This window comes from Anarhichas minor, unplaced genomic scaffold, assembly GCF_050575085.1.
Source record: "Anarhichas minor isolate MPS153535 unplaced genomic scaffold, ASM5057508v1 ptg000136l, whole genome shotgun sequence".
Taxonomy (NCBI): domain Eukaryota; kingdom Metazoa; phylum Chordata; class Actinopteri; order Perciformes; family Anarhichadidae; genus Anarhichas; species Anarhichas minor.
The window spans coordinates 6474687-6492929 of record NW_027466582.1 but is presented as its reverse complement, the minus strand read 5'-3'; the positions used below and the strand labels follow the sequence as shown (position 1 = coordinate 6492929).

The 18243-nt window shown below is 41.0% G+C and overlaps 1 protein-coding gene across 1 annotated transcript in view; it reads right to left on the bottom strand.

Annotated features, from left to right (window-relative positions):
* esrrgb (estrogen-related receptor gamma b) overlaps positions 1-18243 on the bottom strand; it is a 79562-nt gene that overhangs the window by 51004 nt on the left and 10315 nt on the right. Inside the window, exon 3 of the mRNA XM_076084599.1 lies at positions 13444-13587. Coding sequence (XP_075940714.1) covers positions 13444-13445 — 2 coding nt within the window. The 5' untranslated portion in view covers positions 13446-13587. The remainder of the gene's footprint in view (positions 1-13443; positions 13588-18243) is intronic.

Genomic DNA, 18243 nt, shown 5'->3' with positions numbered 1-18243 from the left:
AGCATGTTTCTGAAAGACAAACAGTAGGTGTAGTGCTAGTGGACAGGTGGATTTTGAGACAGTAGTGTACAGGATATCAGCTAATAATTGATATTTGTAAAATTCAAAAATATCAAACACAATATATATCAGTATTGGCCTCAAAGATTCCAGTATCGACCAGGCTATAATCCATAGAGTATATTTCTAAAACATGTAAAAACAAAAACTGCACACAACATGTTGTAGCTCTTGCAGTTATAGCTTTGAACAGAAAGTAAGAGGCTTCATAAACCATTATATAAAAGATAGTGTTTTTATTTTTATCAAAGGCTCAACATTTCAAAAATATTGCACCTTATTCCACGACCAAAACGTTATAATTCTGCTGCCAAAAGTTATTTTTGAATAATGTATAATGCTATTGATTTTGCAGTGAATCTCTGGAATAAACCAAATATTTCCTGCATGATCATCATCTGTACATGTGAGTTTCATCTCTCACAATGGCAGCATGTTGTTTCCGAAAGACAAACAGCATGTATTCATGGCTGCATCAGTAGGTGTAGTGCTCGTGGACAGAAAAATGATTGACCGCTACCAACACTTTCCGTGTTTTAATTCTTCATGGAGGTTGTTCTCTGCCAGCAAGGCTATCGATTTTCCTATCAAATACGAAAACAGGCATTGTGGAGAGGCCGCAGAGGTCAGTGTGAATTAGAGCAGAGGTGTGTGTGTGTGTGTGTGTGTTTGGTGGTGTGTGTGTGAGGACGTCCCTTCCTCCTCCCCTACATCCTCATTGTCACTCCCCAAAGGCCTCTCTGTTAAATTGGCTGACAGATAATAAGATCATACAGGAGAGTACAGACACAGAGACCTTTGTCCCACAATCCGACAGTTTTACTTCTGGTAAAGCTGCATCACGTTTTGGATGAAACCTTCCTGAGATTAAGTGGGTTTCTTTTGAACTAGCAAGAGAACTCACTCAGGTAAAAACCTGACAGTTACAATATATTACACATATATTTAATTGTAATATTCATTATCAAGCCACGTTTTATGTCCCAGATGCTCCTCGTTTTCATTCACAAACTTTTAACAGCAAACATTTGAGCTTCATAAGATGATAACTTTGATTTTATAAATCATTCTAAAGACAATTGATTGATTTGAATACACAATTAACCAACATAATAGATTTAACAATATTAGTGCGGAGCTAAATTTTAACTTCAGTTGATCTTTTGATTTTCTTTGCCTAATAATGCCTCGTCACAGGAAGTTACGGTATTTCTGATATGTTGAAAACTGCTTACCACATACGACACATAAATAAATGACAGTTCAACATACTCATGTACAAATAATGGCCGAAGTAGTGTGCTTTGCCAAACATCATTAAAATCAAAAGAACCGGTTTCTATTTTGTCGGCACTGTTTTCAGTGTGGAGAGCAAGTGTCAGCCATCGACAGCCATTTGACATGTAAACAGCATTTTCAAACTAACAGCAGCTCATCCGTTTGTGTTCCCGGTACACTAGCTGCTTTTTTTTCTCATTATCTCTAAATCTCTTCACTAAAATCCCCAAACAGGACAATTCTATTCAACTGCCATCTGCTTTACATTTATCTATAGTATTCATATTGAGATGTGCAGCTCTCCCTCTCCACAACACCCCTCAATAGATCCCCATAGCGTGTCCTCGGGCCTTCTGCCCCAAGGGCTCATGGGATACGAATACTCCCTGGGGCTGCTGTTTTCACAGCCTGTGAGAGAAGCACTCGAGAGAGAGAGAAGGAGAGAGAACAGGAGAGAGGCGGCAGCAGCATTTCTCTGTTTGCTTGATGTCACTATAATGGAAATATGCATAAGTGAGAAAAGGCATAGTGGGCCTTTGGGGCCCAAGAAGTACAAATATTTTAATAACAAACACTTTCAGTGTTTGCCTCCTGTAACGGCACCTGGGTATTATTTCACATTGAATGCAGTCAGTCAGTCAGTGCCGAATTCTGTATGCATAAAGATGTTTTCAGCTTTTACTGGAAGTGATTTTCATGCTGTGGAAAGTTTTCCTGGTGATATGTCCTTTGGAGAACTGTCATTAATCAAAAGTCAAAGTCACCTCAGATCTCACATTAGAATAGACCAGTTTAGCTACGGCTGAAATTGCAGCTGACCCCTCGTGCCCTGAGCACTTATTCAAAATCAGCAACACGGCCATAGGGGGCTAAAACAACTAAATTGAGTGAGGTTGCAAGAAGCTAGTAAGGCTACTAAGGGAAAATACACAATGAAGCAAAGCCAACTGGCAATCTCAAGGGTTTCCTTGAGCTTTCTAATGTCTTGATGGGTGACTTATAGCTTTGTATACGTTATAAATGTAAATTACAAAGAGTTATACTGCGGAATATGACAACAAATGTACAAAAATAGTGGTGTTCATGCCAAAATATGAACCTATCTCCAGTGCAAAAGTGTCTGTTAAAAAAATATTGACAAATATTAAAAAGCATTTAACAAAAGGTGACAACCTCCAGGTTGACAAATTGAAGTTCCTCCTGGGATTGAAATAACAAACCCCAAACCAAACCACAGTGCATCTGCAATAGTGCAGATGAAATTACAAAACGTGTACAATGATTGTTTAACTTTAATTTACTAAACTTCTACTAAAAATAGGAGTAAAGTATGTGAGCTGTGGATAACAGGAATGTTTGATGACCACCAACAATTATATTACTATTCAATTTTGTATTTGTAAGTTTAGCCAAAACCTCTCTTCAACAGCTGCAGTGTCTCCATGATTTATAGAACAAACCTGCTGTTGCTTTATAAATAGCAGGTTATACAGAAAACAAGACACATAAATGGGGAAAAAAGCTTTAACAGACCCACCACATCTACAGTAGTATCAGTGAGTATTTGCAGGTTGCTTTTACTTGTTTACATTGATTTGCATTTAATTTACAAATTCTCTTACTCTCAACAGCTGAAAAAACAACACAGTCAAGGACAATTAAAGGCCTCAAAATGTGAGGACATTTGTGTCTGTGTTCAGTGTATTTGAGAAAAGAAAATACAGAAAACGACTCGGCTGAAAAAGTTAGACTCCCTTCTCGGATATTCATAATGAGCTGTCATTCATTTCTCAGTGCCCAACAACTTTCATCTGCCCTGATTCCTCCCAACCTCCCCCATTTATCACTCCTTTCTCTCTACTGCGACGCACTCCTCCGACGCCCCGTGTCGTTTATCACGTCCGGTGGAATAGAGTTTCTCCAGCTGTCAATTTAGGAAATGGAGTGACGAGCGAGACCCCTGGGACCTCGCACTAATCTCAGACTGCAACGTTACGGAAAATGATGTCCATCTCCAGGAACCAGTCACGGGGCGAGACCACATGTGTACATCAATTACCTAGCCTCGCCCCAAAATTCATCCTGTCAGTAAACAAACAACTAATCAAATGCTGGAGCAGGGCAAAAGTCAACCCAACTTATTCATCTCCTTTACTGTTGTGGCAATGAGGTCACACATGGTTGCACTTTCACCACCTGTATAGAGCCCTTAGATTTATCCGAAAATTATACCAAGGCTGGGAAGAATCTACTCAACTCTGCTCTACTTTGCTCAACTGCTCTTTCACCTCAGCGGGGTTCGATAAACTGCTACCTGCCCTGGGGTTTTAACGGCCAGCGCTGCCGATGCTGTCAGAGCCTGCGGTGAAAAATGCCAGTTGTCACACAGCTATGCGTCCCATGGGGAACAGATATCATAGTCGGTTACATGACAGGTGTGGCGAATGAGCAGTGAGTGAGACCTCTGCTCATCACTCTGCTGACCAGTTAAGACGGCAGCAGACAGTACGCCATGCATAAACACCTCAGGCCCACTGATATTAGACATCATGTGTTGTTAGCTTGGAAAATTTGAGGAGGAGGTGTGACCAAGTTTGTCTTTTTGTTATCTGCAAACTGTTCACGTCGTGGATTCATTTTATGCATTTCAACATGAACTAGCTTGTCTTTCCGGTTGATGTTCTTATATACTGTAATTCTGCATGAGGGACTTACTGGCTCCATCACAGAGAAAGGTTGTGTGAAACAGAAGAATAGTAGTTATTCCATTGGCCGGCCACTTGTAATCACCCTTGTGGTTTAAAAGGTCGAGGGGTCAGGGGTTATGGGAGATAAGGACCCTAGGGGCCGCCATAAAACACTTGCGACACTTCAGCCCTCGTTTGTCATGCCAGAGCTCGATATCGCTCATTCATCTTGGTTAGGAAAGCCTTTTCCTTTAATAGAAAATTGCGTCATAACCCGGCATTGAGACCATTTTAGATTTTATTTTTACAGCTATGTTTAGAGCATCATGGTGTGTTTTTGCACTGCACAAAAAAGAAGAATCCTCTTGCCACAGTTTCAGACGAACGTTTGCGTTTATATGTTTGAGTGTCAAGTTGAGATCCTGTATCAATCTACAGAAGCTTTATTTTAAACCATTTTCCTCCTTGTGTCCTGACAGCAACATAAGTTTGAGGTTTTCAAAGTCAAAACACTCGTCCTCAGATTGGGTGGTAACAGTGACTGCTCGCCCTCATCCACATCTGCATTGTATTTTCCCAGAATTTGCCAGCGCAGAAAGGAACAATCAAACGGCCGACAAAACAAATGAGATTCCCTTACATTAGGCAACCGTGTAATCACATTCCCCATGTTGTCTCTTTCCCTATATGCTACGTCCTGTCAAAAATTGGAGCCAGAATGTAGGAGGGTCACAGTGCAGCCCGGTGCAGGCCTCCCTCCGTTAGCTCTGCATGCAGAGACGTTCGCTCCCGCTGAGACGTCTCATTTAGTGCATCTGCAAACAACATTACAGGTGGAAACGCTTTAGGGGATGTCTTGCAAGCATTAATCCCATTTGTGTCCTAACCCGTTTCAAATGTGCATGCCGCTGCACTCATGAAATGAGAGAGATGCTGCAGCGATCAAATGGATGCAAACTAAACATTCCCAAGGACTTCAGTGGACACACAAAGGAAATGTCATCACTAAGAGGATCTGCATCCAACGACAGAAAAAAAACTTGGTGCTTTTACATGTTGAGCAATGAGTGGTTGATTTAATAAACTATGCACGCGGAAATCACATTTTTTAATAAAAAATCAAAAGGGCTCTTGTGTAACTTATGAAGACAGAAATAATGTATTCATTCAATCACAGCATATATTATTTGGGACAAAATGCTAATAGAGAGACAAACATGGAGCGTAAAGGCCATCGCATCTTTCCAAAAGTGGAACCGCATCATGTCCAAAAAACCTAACAGCAGCAGGTGGTGACACTGATTGTTCTATCACGCTTCTTAAAATACTTAAAATAAATTACTCCACCTAATTAAATAAATATTTCCAAATCCATGCAGTTAATTTGAAATGGCAGCAATATAGTGAAATCCAGGACCACAACATTTTTCATTTTGGTTAACAAAAAAAAACATGATTTGGAACAAAACAAGAATCCTCTCAATTTATGGCAAGAACACATGGACATCCTTCAGCAGGTGGAGGTTTGAGGACTATAATAAATACTTCATGCTCCACACTTCATTTTCATCTTAGATGCTAAAAACTCAGGAGGCACTATGCGCAAAACATTACAGATAAGTAAAAAGAAGAAAGTTCTACTGTTTATCAAATTATTTCGCCTCAACAAACCATGTCTTTAAATCCAGGGTTGAATGCTTTAAGTGACTTGTGGAGAATTTCTTTTTTTGTATTAATCTACAAAACCATAAAGATAGTCGAGCAAGCAATGGATGCATCGCAGAAAGTATGAATACATATGAAATGCTGCCTGTAGTTAAATACTACCCTCTAGTGGGCGTTACAGTGTTGCTGGATGTCTAGTCATTAACCAAGGCTGCATTTTATTACCTGAAGGAGAGGACGATTTTCTTGACTTACTTTTAATCATAATGCAAGATAAGATAATTCAGAACAAACAAAAATCAGAAATATGATCATTGCTGAGGTTTATGAGTCGCTCTCTCATCTAAATGTACCCAATCCTCCAGGAGAACAAAGAACAATATGATGCTCAGCTGTGTTTTTAAAAATTCACACCATACAAACCAGACAAAGGACATTTTGCAGGATTGCTCGACACCCGCAACAGGAAATTGTGTCAACGCACTAATAGAGATTTGTGACGATTAGTTGATTATTCGATCAACACAAAATTATTCGACAACAATTTTGACAATTTAATTTGTAATTTTGAAAGTAAAAAAGACAAACTTTAGTTTTTTTATTTGTTATACATACGACAGTAATTCAACCATCAGACAAATAAGAAAATGTAAAGCTTTACTGTGGCTTCTGGTCATTTTCTAAACTATTTAACATTTCATAGACTAAACTATTAACCCACAGAATCAATAATACAATGAATAATTAGCTGCAGCCCTACACACCTGTACTCTTCTTTCCCACTGCTCACTTCGCTGTCTGACTTCCACACAGACTGAGTTAAACAACTGCCAGCTGAATGACATACGTCACCCAAACCCCACGGCCTGCTCTTAGCATTCTCCTCCTCGGTCACGTCCAATTAGCTATCCTCTAAACACTCTCTCATCAGGCTAGCCATAATCCACTCATCGTGCCTTGATTTGGCAAATAAATCACACGCTGAGTTTTTTTCAGACTATTTTCCCTTCCTCGCTCCACCACCACCGCCGCTGTCTTTCTAAGCCCCGTCTCTCCCTCAGCCTCGTTAACCCTGTCCAGAGTTTCTACGGTGACAGTCTCCGCCAGGCCTCCTCATTGGACATGGCAGCCGGCAATTTGCATGCCAGACTATTTCTCTTCATCATTGGGCCTCTCTCTCTCTCTCTCTATGCTAGAAGAATTGAGAATAACTCAGCAACTGACGGCAGACGGCATGCATGTCCTTGTCCTACAAGGTTACGAATCCATTTCATCTGTGCAAGAGGGGAGTGAATTAAAATAAATGATGGCCGGACATTTATTGCATTCTGGGGGTGAAGGAGGGATTGGGGAGGAGAGGCAAAAGTTGTGGAGTGAGGCTTGTGTCTCATACTGAGCCAGACTGGCAGACAGTTTGATATTGACTAGCTAGCGTACAGCGCTGGCACAAAGAATGGAGAACACACAAAGGAAGAAAGTGAAATTATCCGCCAAAGAGCTGAGTTTGTCTCTGAGCAGACCGTGCTTCAGTCTGACCTGGTGTTCTGGATCATACAAGTCTTAATGTGTCAATGTATGCAGCATTGCATGTCACATGTCAAGAGTCAGTGCTAGTTATGTTAAAACCAAGCTGACCTGTAGCCTACTGCCCACTCCAACACTCAAGAGCCAAATACATATTTTACACTTGAATATTATTCTTATGTGGATATGTTTACCATGTTTGTTTCTATTCTTCATATATCATAAATAAAACAAAGTTCATTCTCAGAAAGTACAATTATATTTTACTTGTGGACGTTATTGAAATACATGCATGTGTCTTTGAGGCAATTTGACTACATTTAACAAGCACTTCTGGTTGTTTACAGATGCACCGTAGAGTGGGCCGAATAGTTTTATGATCCAGTTTGTGGAAAGACTTATGATTTATGGAATATATATATAGTTAAAATGTGTAATAAATCAAAGGGACAGTGGATTGCTTTGATCTACAAGAGGAGTTGATGTGAGCTGAAACCATGTCAACATCAACATAAGGTTTCACTCACTAAGTTTTTGATCCTACAAAATCTGTTCATCCAGGAAATCTGACGTCGTATGAATCACTGATTAGACCTCCTCTATTGTTTTATTTTGATCTGAAAGGAGAAAAACGAACTTTGGATGAGGATCACTTCACTGTGAGGCCTGTTTGTATTTAATATTGTGTTAGTGGCCATAATGCCGGTGCAGAAAGTGACTACAAGTAGCTACAAAGTTTATGTTTGCGTCAACACAGTCTCACAATACCCTACATTCCCATCAGCTTTTATCCGGCTTTCTTTAAATTCAAAATGGCCGCTGTGTTGTTCTTCCTTTAAGCAACTATTGTTGAACTGCCCAAATTATTAATATGAGGATGTCTTGAGTCTATTTCTTCCACATTTGGACTGTTATACGGTTGATACTATTTCTAACCTTGGAATCACTGTGACGTTGTAAAAGGACGGGGATAGTGTTTATAGATGTCACTGGAGAACCACTGCGCATCGCTCCAAACTGCTCCTTGTTTTCCGTCTGCGTGTTCCAGAAATACATCCTTGGACCCAAAGGATCTCTCGCTAAGTGACTTTTTTTTCCTGTTGACCACAAAAGCTATCAATACGTCTGCCTCTTGACACTGCCCCATCTCTCTCTGGACACGGAGGCCGGACTCTGAATGCTGACTACACTGCTCGCTGCACAGCTCTGCTGGACCTCTTCCAGGCCACTCTATTGTAATACAGTTATTTTTAGACAAGCCGACGCAAATAAATATTTATAGTTGTTTGCAGGTCAGGGGTCTCAATGAACCGCAGGGTGGATGGCAGTGAATAAACTGCAATATGTAACTATGTAAGCAGGAATAAGGGTTCAATACAGCAGGGCAGGAATAAACTGATGGGAGATATTTAAGGACTGGCACTCGCTCGCACTTGAAAAACAGAAGGAAAAAAACCAGGAGATTTATAATCTATGGAGCAAAATTAAGGCTGAGATCACATCTATCAATACTAATACTGGTTGAGCTTCACACTAACTTAAGTGGAGAGCTTCCTGGTGTGTTATGGGGTTACTCATTGCGATGTGGCGTTAGATTTTTACTCACACTTTCCCTGAATGCAGCGTTCTCATTTTCCCTGACATCTGGATGCCTGTGATAATAGCTCTGGCGCTGATCACTTTTACATTAAACCTCGGTCGGAACGGAGATGCGTGTCACCGGAAATTATTGCACTTGTCACTTCACTCCACTTCCTATCAAATTTATACTTTAGAGGAGATATTTCTACGCAAAGAGACCGTAATGACCTAGACAAAGCCTTGGCTCGGGTGATGAAGGAGTAGCACAAGCAGGGAAAAAAATTTAAGGTTCAAGGAAATGAAGAAATGCTGAAGAAGCCAAAATGGTGATTGAACGGTAACATTTTCCTGTGGCCTCTCCCCTGACCAGAACTTGGACAGAATATGGGGGAATATAGTGTTTCTGTCATTGTACGTCTAGCATAACTTTGAGTCTAAATATAGGTCATGCAAGAAAGGCTCGAGCCACACACGCAAGCGTACTCGCACAAAAACACACTCAGTGAGTCACTGTGTGCTTTTACTTTGTAATGACCTATTTCTAACCCTTCCACCTTTCAAAATACCTCGGATATTTAAGGTACATTTACTTCAAATGCTCTTAAAATGGATACTCAGTACAGTGACATAACTATTGTATTATTATTTTGGTTATTCGATGTTTACATAAATATACATAAAAACAGCTCAGTGTCTGTATAAAAACTATAAAGGAACATAAAGTGTAGAGGACTCTGAATTAATGGTAATATAACATGTGAAAAAGTCTAACATGAACAGAATTTAAAGACACAAATCAATCTTCTGCAAAAAATGTCCAAACGTCGAGTTGTTCTGTTTCTTTCTCGGTTATTGATCATACGAGAGACTGTCGTCAAAGTGCAAGCGGTCAGACAATACAGAGAATACAAAGAAGTCGATTTTAATTTCTGAAAGTGATGGTGTACACCTCCGTCTCTGGGACCAATGTTCCGCCAGAACATTTTGTCCTGCGCCTTTCTCGACTGTCTCAATAAAGAAAAAATAAATATGACAATATGGTAGACTGCCCAGTCTGCTTTTCAAAACCACATCCATCCATCTATCTATCTATCGATAGGCCGCACAAATATCCAAACTTGTCATCATCCCTCATCAGCATCTTGATTGTTGAGGAGGACCGATTAGAGGGAATGTCCACATAGATCCAGCGGCCTCTGATGTGACAGCAAGGGTTTATGGGATAGCAACGCGGGAGCCCGGCCCGCTTCACCTTGACCCCGCTCCCAGCGCTGCCACCACTCCTCTCGTCTCAGGCTCTCCGGTCTGACCTCGTCATCCCGAGGCCTCTGGCCTCGCCTCTGACTGCTGAGTTATTACCATAATTACCCAGGAGGCATTGCAGGGAGCGGCCACATGGCAGAGGCCGCCCATGTTTAACAGAATATTTGGGTGTTTTATCGACTTTAACTCAGCCCCCGGGGCAGGCGAGAGGGGTCCTGGATGATAAGAAAACCACTCATGTGGGAAATGAGGAGGATCATTTCACACACGGAACAAGAAGGGGATGAAATATACTGTTAATGCAGCAGTGGCCAGTGCACATATGTCATATATTCTCTAAGACAAGGTGTAAATATGGTCATATATTCAGACGGTGTCGAACAGAAGGACTTGGGCGGAGATGACTACTTCCAAAAATAGCCCTTTGAACCTTATAAAATGAAAAAAAGTATTTGGATTGCTTTGTGTCAACAATAAATATTTCATGTCCTGAGGTGGAATGAAGGTGGATTATATACTATATATTATTCATTTTTCACAGCAGGGATCTTCCGAATTGACAGACTGAAGGGGTTCAGTTTTGGGGAAAATTGACAGGGTTCTTTTTTACTGTTTTGTTGCTTACCTATTCAGCATCAGAGGAACTCAGAGAGACCTTCTCCATGTCTTTGTAAATGTGCTCATTTGAATTCATAGAAGTCTAAACACAGTAGTTCAACATGCATTCAAATTGAGCACAAGGTCATAAAAAGGTATCTCAGAAAAACAGTCAAATACAACTGAACTCTTCCTTAAATTGATTGTTTCCTTCAATGGCAAATGTAAACACATTTTTGGAGGCCCTGTGGGTTTTTCCTCAACAAACAGAGCTGAAGAACTGAACAGTTTCAGCTATATGTAACATTTTAAAGAGAGCTCTTTATAACCTATTTCTATAGTGCCATGTCTAACAAGCCAGGAGGCCATGCATAATCATACAGTTAGAGTGAAAAGTACAGCCCAGCCTGCCATACACAGGGCACAGGGGCCATTGGCCTCAGGCCAACGACGATTGTGTGTAGTAAGCACACACTTCTATTAGTATCTGTATTTATTTACACATAAAAGCTCAGTCAAACCCACAGAAATATAGAAACACACACACACACACACACACACACACACAATCACCCTCATAAAGGTCAACACATTATCATTCCAATACATACAGTATTCAGACTTTCCTGGTCCTATATAGCTAACCCATCAAACATGTCCAGGATGGCACTTAGCTGTGTGTGCCCGTGTTTTATTATGCAGACCCATCTGTGTGGGTTCAGAGGTCGTGGCCGGGCCTGGCAGGGGCTACAGGTGAGCAGATGAGAACAGTAGGGGCTCGGTTTAATTTAGCTAAGCACTACAGGATGCAGTGCGCCCCTGTACCTGGGAAGGACAAGTTGAACTTTTCACACTGCGCCTTAGACTCATCATTTCAACGGGTGGAAAGTCGAGGAAAAATGAGTAATAGAGTCTGAAAAAGAGAGAAAGCTTTTGACGCGAAATCTGTTTCTTTGTGGCGGAGTTGTTTTTCATTTTGTGTGAGACTTGTTCAAACAAAGACAGACAAGCACATAAACACACACATCTACATACACACTGTGCTCCGTCACCAAGTCTCTGCTTTTACCTCCCTTTCTTTCTCCTTTTCCCTCTGACACACAATACACACACAGACATATTGAAAGAAGATGACTGTCAGCAGTGTAACTGTGTGTGTGTGTGTGTGTGTGTGTGTGTGTGTGTGTGTATGTGTGTGTGTGTGTGTGTGTGTGTGTGTGTGTGTGTGTGTGTGTGTGTGTGTGTTAGTGCGAGGGAGAAAATCCCTAATCTGGCATGGTCCAGCTTCCTGTCTAGACTCTGCATGAGGAGGCCAGCACTAACCTGGCCAGTGCTGTGAGTGTGTATATGTGTGGGAGCATACATGCACACGACCACTGTGTTTGTGTGCATGGTACTAATTTACGTGTGAGCACAGACCTACATTATGTCTGTGTTTTAGAGAGAGAGAGAGAGAGAGAGAGAGAGAGAGAGAGAGAGAGAGAGAGAGTCATTGGACATTATCATTGTACTCGTCCAAACCAGAAAACAGACATCAACCTCCGGCCTTTCACATCTACTGTCCAATGCTTGGGTTTGAATTGGGACAGTTTCCGGGAAAGCTCCCTTTTGTTTTCTGTTATTTTGACACTTTCTCTGCCACGTGTGCCAATGCTGCCGCGATTCCAAAAGCCAATTTCCTCATTATCCAACTTGCAGCACTTACGGGAATAGAGAGGTGGGGGTGTGGAGGGTTAAAGTTGGAGGGAAATGGAAAAAAGGGCCGATGTGGGTTTCTTTGAAATTCCACACAAAGAGCGAGGATGAGCTAGAGAAGGACCGAAAGGTTCTTGTTTTTCTTCCTTATTCTCGGTCCTTCCGAAATACAGCTGATCAGATTAACGAGAGCACATGTGGTAGTGAAAGCTGTATACTTTAGCCCAAAACAGCATAAACACAACACTCAACATTAAACAAAAAGTTAAGTCACCGAGGAAGAATCCCTCACAGTATGGTAACAAGATTCAACTGAGCTGAATCATAACTGGAATTGCCGTCAGCCTCTTGCCATCAATCACTTGCACAAACCCAGCCATTAGTAATCACAACAAACACCACCGAGCACAGCAACTTGCTGGCCTCTTACTCTCACTGAGTGCTGATCAGAAAATGCTAAGTGTGTTTAGCCTTAGCTTTGACAGTATTTGTCTGGAGTGTGAATCAACATCATGAGCGGCGCTATTTCATATTCATGCAGAGGCCCAATGACACCTTGTCCTCTGCTCTGCCTTCCAAAAAGGCCTTAACTCAGCAGATCGCCACCCCTGTAGACCCAGATGTAAAGTGAACAGTCTTCACCTTTGTGACATCAGACCGCCACAATATGTCGTCTTATGGGAGCAAGCCGTCACAGACGCGTGCCAAAGACCATGGCGGCCAAGAAGCGAAGAACAAATGACAGTGTTTTTTTTTTTGGGGGGGGGGGGACCTAAACCACAACTTTTCTTTAAAACTCTATTAATTAATATTTTAATATAATCAAATGACTGAAGATAATGTGAATGGGGGTCTCAGAGCTTATTTTTTGCATTTTATTATTATTGGTTTGCAGCCAACAAATTAAGTGTCTAATTTTGTCTTTTTCCTCCCATCAACCCCGTTTTCGGGAAACAACCTTTGATGAACGCAACATCAAACAGCAGACAGACAAAGTTAGCAACCAGCTGGTGCAGACGGTCAACCAACTAGCACGCTTCAGAGTTGGTGGAAACCACAACAGACGTAAAGCAAAAGTGAATATTGGACTTACATTCATCAGGTGGACAGAAACACAACTCCAATGGGATGTCGAGGATATCCCTCCATGTCTCCTGCAAGCGAGCACCCCGTTTGCTAACACGTTAGCCATGTCAGGAATGTGCCTCAGTCAGCTGGTTTCAAGGTCTTCTGCTCCCTAGTGGACAAAAGTGTGAAATGAATTGTCAAATATGGCAGGCCAAACATGTAAAATAAATGCAATTACATTCCTCACATTACATTATTATAGCTGATGCTTTTGTCAAGAGTGACTTACAATAAGTGCATTCAACCTCAACAGAAGTTAGATGTCATAACAAAACATTTAAGTGTTTCTGTGCTGCAGTGCAATGACTTTCGGTGAGATTATGTAATTTATGTTGAACAGCATACACTGTTGCAACAAGTACGGGATATTGGTATGTGCTAAAACAAAGTGCAACGTTGGCAAAAGTGGAGAGTCATTGGTCAACAAACTAGAGCGCCGGGCTTTAAGGACAATTTACATAGTGGCCAAACGGAGGAATTACAATCTGGGTGCAGCATGTGATGTTATTCGGCCCAAAAGGTAATTTTCACATAGACTTACATTGAGAAAAGGACGCCTGTAGTTTAGGGGGTAAATCAACTTCCCAGTAAAAACACTTAAATAGTCCTAATTTAAATCATTAGGTCCTCCGTTCAGGTGAATGAGCCCGAGAGCGAGCGGCAGAGAGGCCAAAGAAAACGTTTGTGCACTTGATCCATTGATGCTGAAGCAGTGTGGAAGATCCAGGTAATTCTACACTCTGAAGTCAAACTTTTTTGGCTACATGCACCACTGAGCGACTTTCATAGGAATGAACCGGACCCAGCTCCAACGCTGCATCCAATTCTCTTTACACATCCATTGTTACAAAGCAACAGTATCCTATAGCTATTGGTAATACAAGACATTAGAACGCTAGTAAAGCATTTAACAGTGGTGAGCTTTATTGCATATGAATGAAACTTTTCATTTGTGAAATGAAGAATCAATTAAAGCACTGTACTTATTACTATATATATATATTTATTACATGTATCACGACATAGACCTCAGGCAGAACAACGACACATCGAGAGACAAGCTTTCGCTGACTCCACGTGATCTCACTTTAAGTCATCGTCTAGCCGGCGTGGTATTCCTTTCCTATGTACATGAATTAAGAAAACCGATGACTAACACAGATGGTGGACGAATCAAATGAGTCATTCGAGTTGTATGGCTGTGACATATACACATCACTGTCTCCGCTGGTGTGGGTTTAAAGGGTCTCCTGTTGGCATTCCTATCCAACCGACTCCCCAAGTATGACTCATGGGCTTGTTACCCCCAGACGAAGCAGACGTCACTGTGCCGGCTTGTCAGTGTGCTGTAGCAGAGAAATTTGTCTGCTTGGTATTTGGGGTTTGTCTCACTTTGTCTAGCCAGTATTAAGCAGTCTGGACTGTGTGTAAGTGGTCAGATGATGAACTCCGTCTACTCTACAAAACCACGTTAAAATCTTGTTTTGTTAACACAACGGTCTCCTATCGCTGTGCTGCTATAAGAGGTTAAGCACTACAGTTGCTGTTACCTCTATGACAAGTACAGTCAGCAGGAATGTAACCTGCATTACAGGAAAAATAAAGAGGACTTCTTCCTCCGTATTGCTACCAGCATGTGTTTTTTGTTTTCATCCTCCGGTCCGTAGCTGCATTCCTTTCCTGTGTGTTGTGCGAGACGGTGAGATTGCCGGAGAATGACTCACTAAAAACCTGACCCAGCAGTGAGGTAATCACTGGAGGACGCTTGGAGTAAAAATGAACTTTGATGGTGATGGCTAGGATCATGTCTAGGAATCCCCAGACAGGTTGGAATAGTACAATATGTGTGTGTGTGTGTGTGTGTGTGTGTGTGTGTGTGTGTGTGGGATGATGTAATTTCTGTGCACCAGTCCAGTCCATGTGATGGGGTGAGTACGGCCACCTGATGAAGGCCAACGACCCCATTACAGAATCTCTCCACACAAACTTGATAAAACAAATAGAAATGGATGCTCAACCCATAGTTACAGCTGGAAGAAGATTTATAACTCTGCCCTATATTTATTTCCAATTTTAATACAAGCAGAGAGCAAGAATGAAAGGAGGAGAGCTGTACAATAGTGGTGTTGATAATGGCAATTAATCAGATATAGATCTTCGAAGTCATTCATTCTGCATTATTTTGTTTTGCAGAAATGATACTCAAACTAAAAGTGGCATTTCACAAAAAAAAAAAAAAAGACTTGTTTGGTGGAATGTACAAACATTGTAGTAAAATGTCTGGACTCTTGAATGTAGGTTGCTTTCCTTAAGCATTAAAAATAGACTCTTTAGTCACTTCATAAGCTGCACCGATGAGACCTAGTCGTCCAGTTCAATGCTACTGCAAGCTACAACCTCAGTAAATTAAATCCATACCTTTCTAACATTGTCGAACAAAAGTGAACACAATTATATTTGTAAAAGTAGAATTTATGGCCGAGCTGTTGCATTGGTGTCCTTTATAAAGTGGGTACATTTCTATATAACAGGATCCTCTGAAAATGTACAAGATGTTGCGTTTCTCTGCTCTTATGTCGACATACAGACACTGACGGCAGAGATTGTTTGTTATGCAGCATCACCTGCTGGCTTAATGGAGAACTGCCAACACAACTGTAAATGCCAAAGGATGCGACAGAAGCGGCAGCAACATGGAGACAAGGGAACTCTTTTATGACATCAGAAGAACCAAATGTTCACTTCACTGTGGCATGTAAACTTGAATTTAAATACGCCACTTTAATTGAAAGGTATATTGACTGAAGTGTGTCACATTAACCAGGAAATTATTTACTCATAGAAGATCATCCTCAAGAAGAAAGATCACAAAACAAAAGTGGTTCACACTTGCTGAGAGAATACAATCACAAATGTATGTGTGTCACAGTTTTTCTTTTGAGATAAGCTGTAACGCAATGCAACAAAGTAGGCATGGAGGACTGTGGGAAAGTGGCTGACGAATACCAGGGTGCTTGTCCTAAAATAGTCTCACAATGACTATGAAGACTTCTCCTTCTCTGCTCATTCTTGGATCATGCAAAAAAAGCCCAAATACCCATTTTGGGTTTGGATCGCTCAAACGTCACTGAGCCAAAGTTATCAATGAAGAATTTTCCGGCTGAGCTTGGACGGACGTTATGGGAAAACAATTTCCAAACAATAAACAGAAAAGCAACACAATTCCTATGACCAAAGTCTTAAAGACAACAGATACTTAGCGGCTTTATCATTAAACTGCAGAGCTTTTACAGTTTGGCTGCTTGAACAGCGCAATGGACACAACTTCATTGCAACTGATATATTTATAGTGTTGGGCAACAAATTGCTGATTGAAGCCCATTTCCATGCAAGAAGTCAAAATGACTCAACATCATGCACCGTTCACAGATAATGAAAATAAATCACATCACGCTTTTGGCTTTAACTGGAGGAAAACAACAGATAGCAAGTGAGATGATGTCAGACGGTGCATGAGCATGTATGAAAGATTAATTTTCATTCAAGTCTGTTGAGGAAGAAATGACCTTGTTATATACATATAAAACCCCCAAAAAAGCCAAATATTGACCAAGTTTGGACATTCTACGAAATCATTCTTGCTTTGCAAACTGGTGGGCAATAGAAACACAGTGAAATACCACACCCCATGTTTGGGTAAGGGGCCTCTAGTGGTTGAGTGAGCTGTGACCTAAAATAGGTCTGAGAATGTGGATATGCTCTATATGGATAGAGATAAAACAGACTGTGGAGGGAGACACATCTAAAAGATCAAATACCCTTAAGGGCCTGCAAATGAACCCTCAGACATCAGTGCATATGAATTAATTTTGTGTTGGTGGTGGTGTGCAGAGGGCATGGGAAAATCTGCACTGACAGAAGAAATGGGTCTTTTGAACAGTAATGCAAATCATGTTGCCAGAATGAGCATGAATGGATAATTGTCATTTGAGAGCATGTGCTGAATTGTCTGGATCTTTGTAAGAGGGCTCTAGCAAAAGAAGAGCGGACACGCACCCAACTATGGATTATCAGAAATTATCTTTATGAAATGATAATGTGTCAAATCTATTAACCCAGTTATTGTGATTTTTATGGTTTCTACCACAGAATCAGACAAATACTACTCATATGAAATATTACTCTCTTTTGTCCAAGAAAAGTGTATGACACATTTGTGAGACTAAGTTTGAACAGAGCAATAATGTGTGAACTTTAGACTTAATATTTCAAATCCCAGACTTGGATTTGATTCTTGTGCTGGTCTACATTTACCTTTAAACAACTGACCCTAAATCAGGCTGTTGGAGGACAATCAGAAGCGAACACGGAGCTTTTATGATTCAGAAGAGAATAAACATCTTAACATACTGGCGTCCGAAAAAAAGTGTATAAATATGCAATCTCTTAAAACTCTGAGAGGGGAAATATAATATCCGAATCACCGAAAGTAATTCGCCACTAGAGGGAGCACGACCCAGGCTACAGTGTGATGCACAACCAGGAAAAACATCAGTTGATCTGAGAAGCCTGTAAGATCCCTATTGATATTAAAACACATTACAATTCAATAACGGAGGACCAAGATAGACCGAGGACAGCTATTTACTCCACTTCAGACGCCTTCAGTAAGAGAAAACTGGCGAGAATATTAAGGCCAAAACGTTCCAACTTCATAACCGCTCATAAGATTGTCGTGGAAAGAAAAAAAATATTTTACATGTTT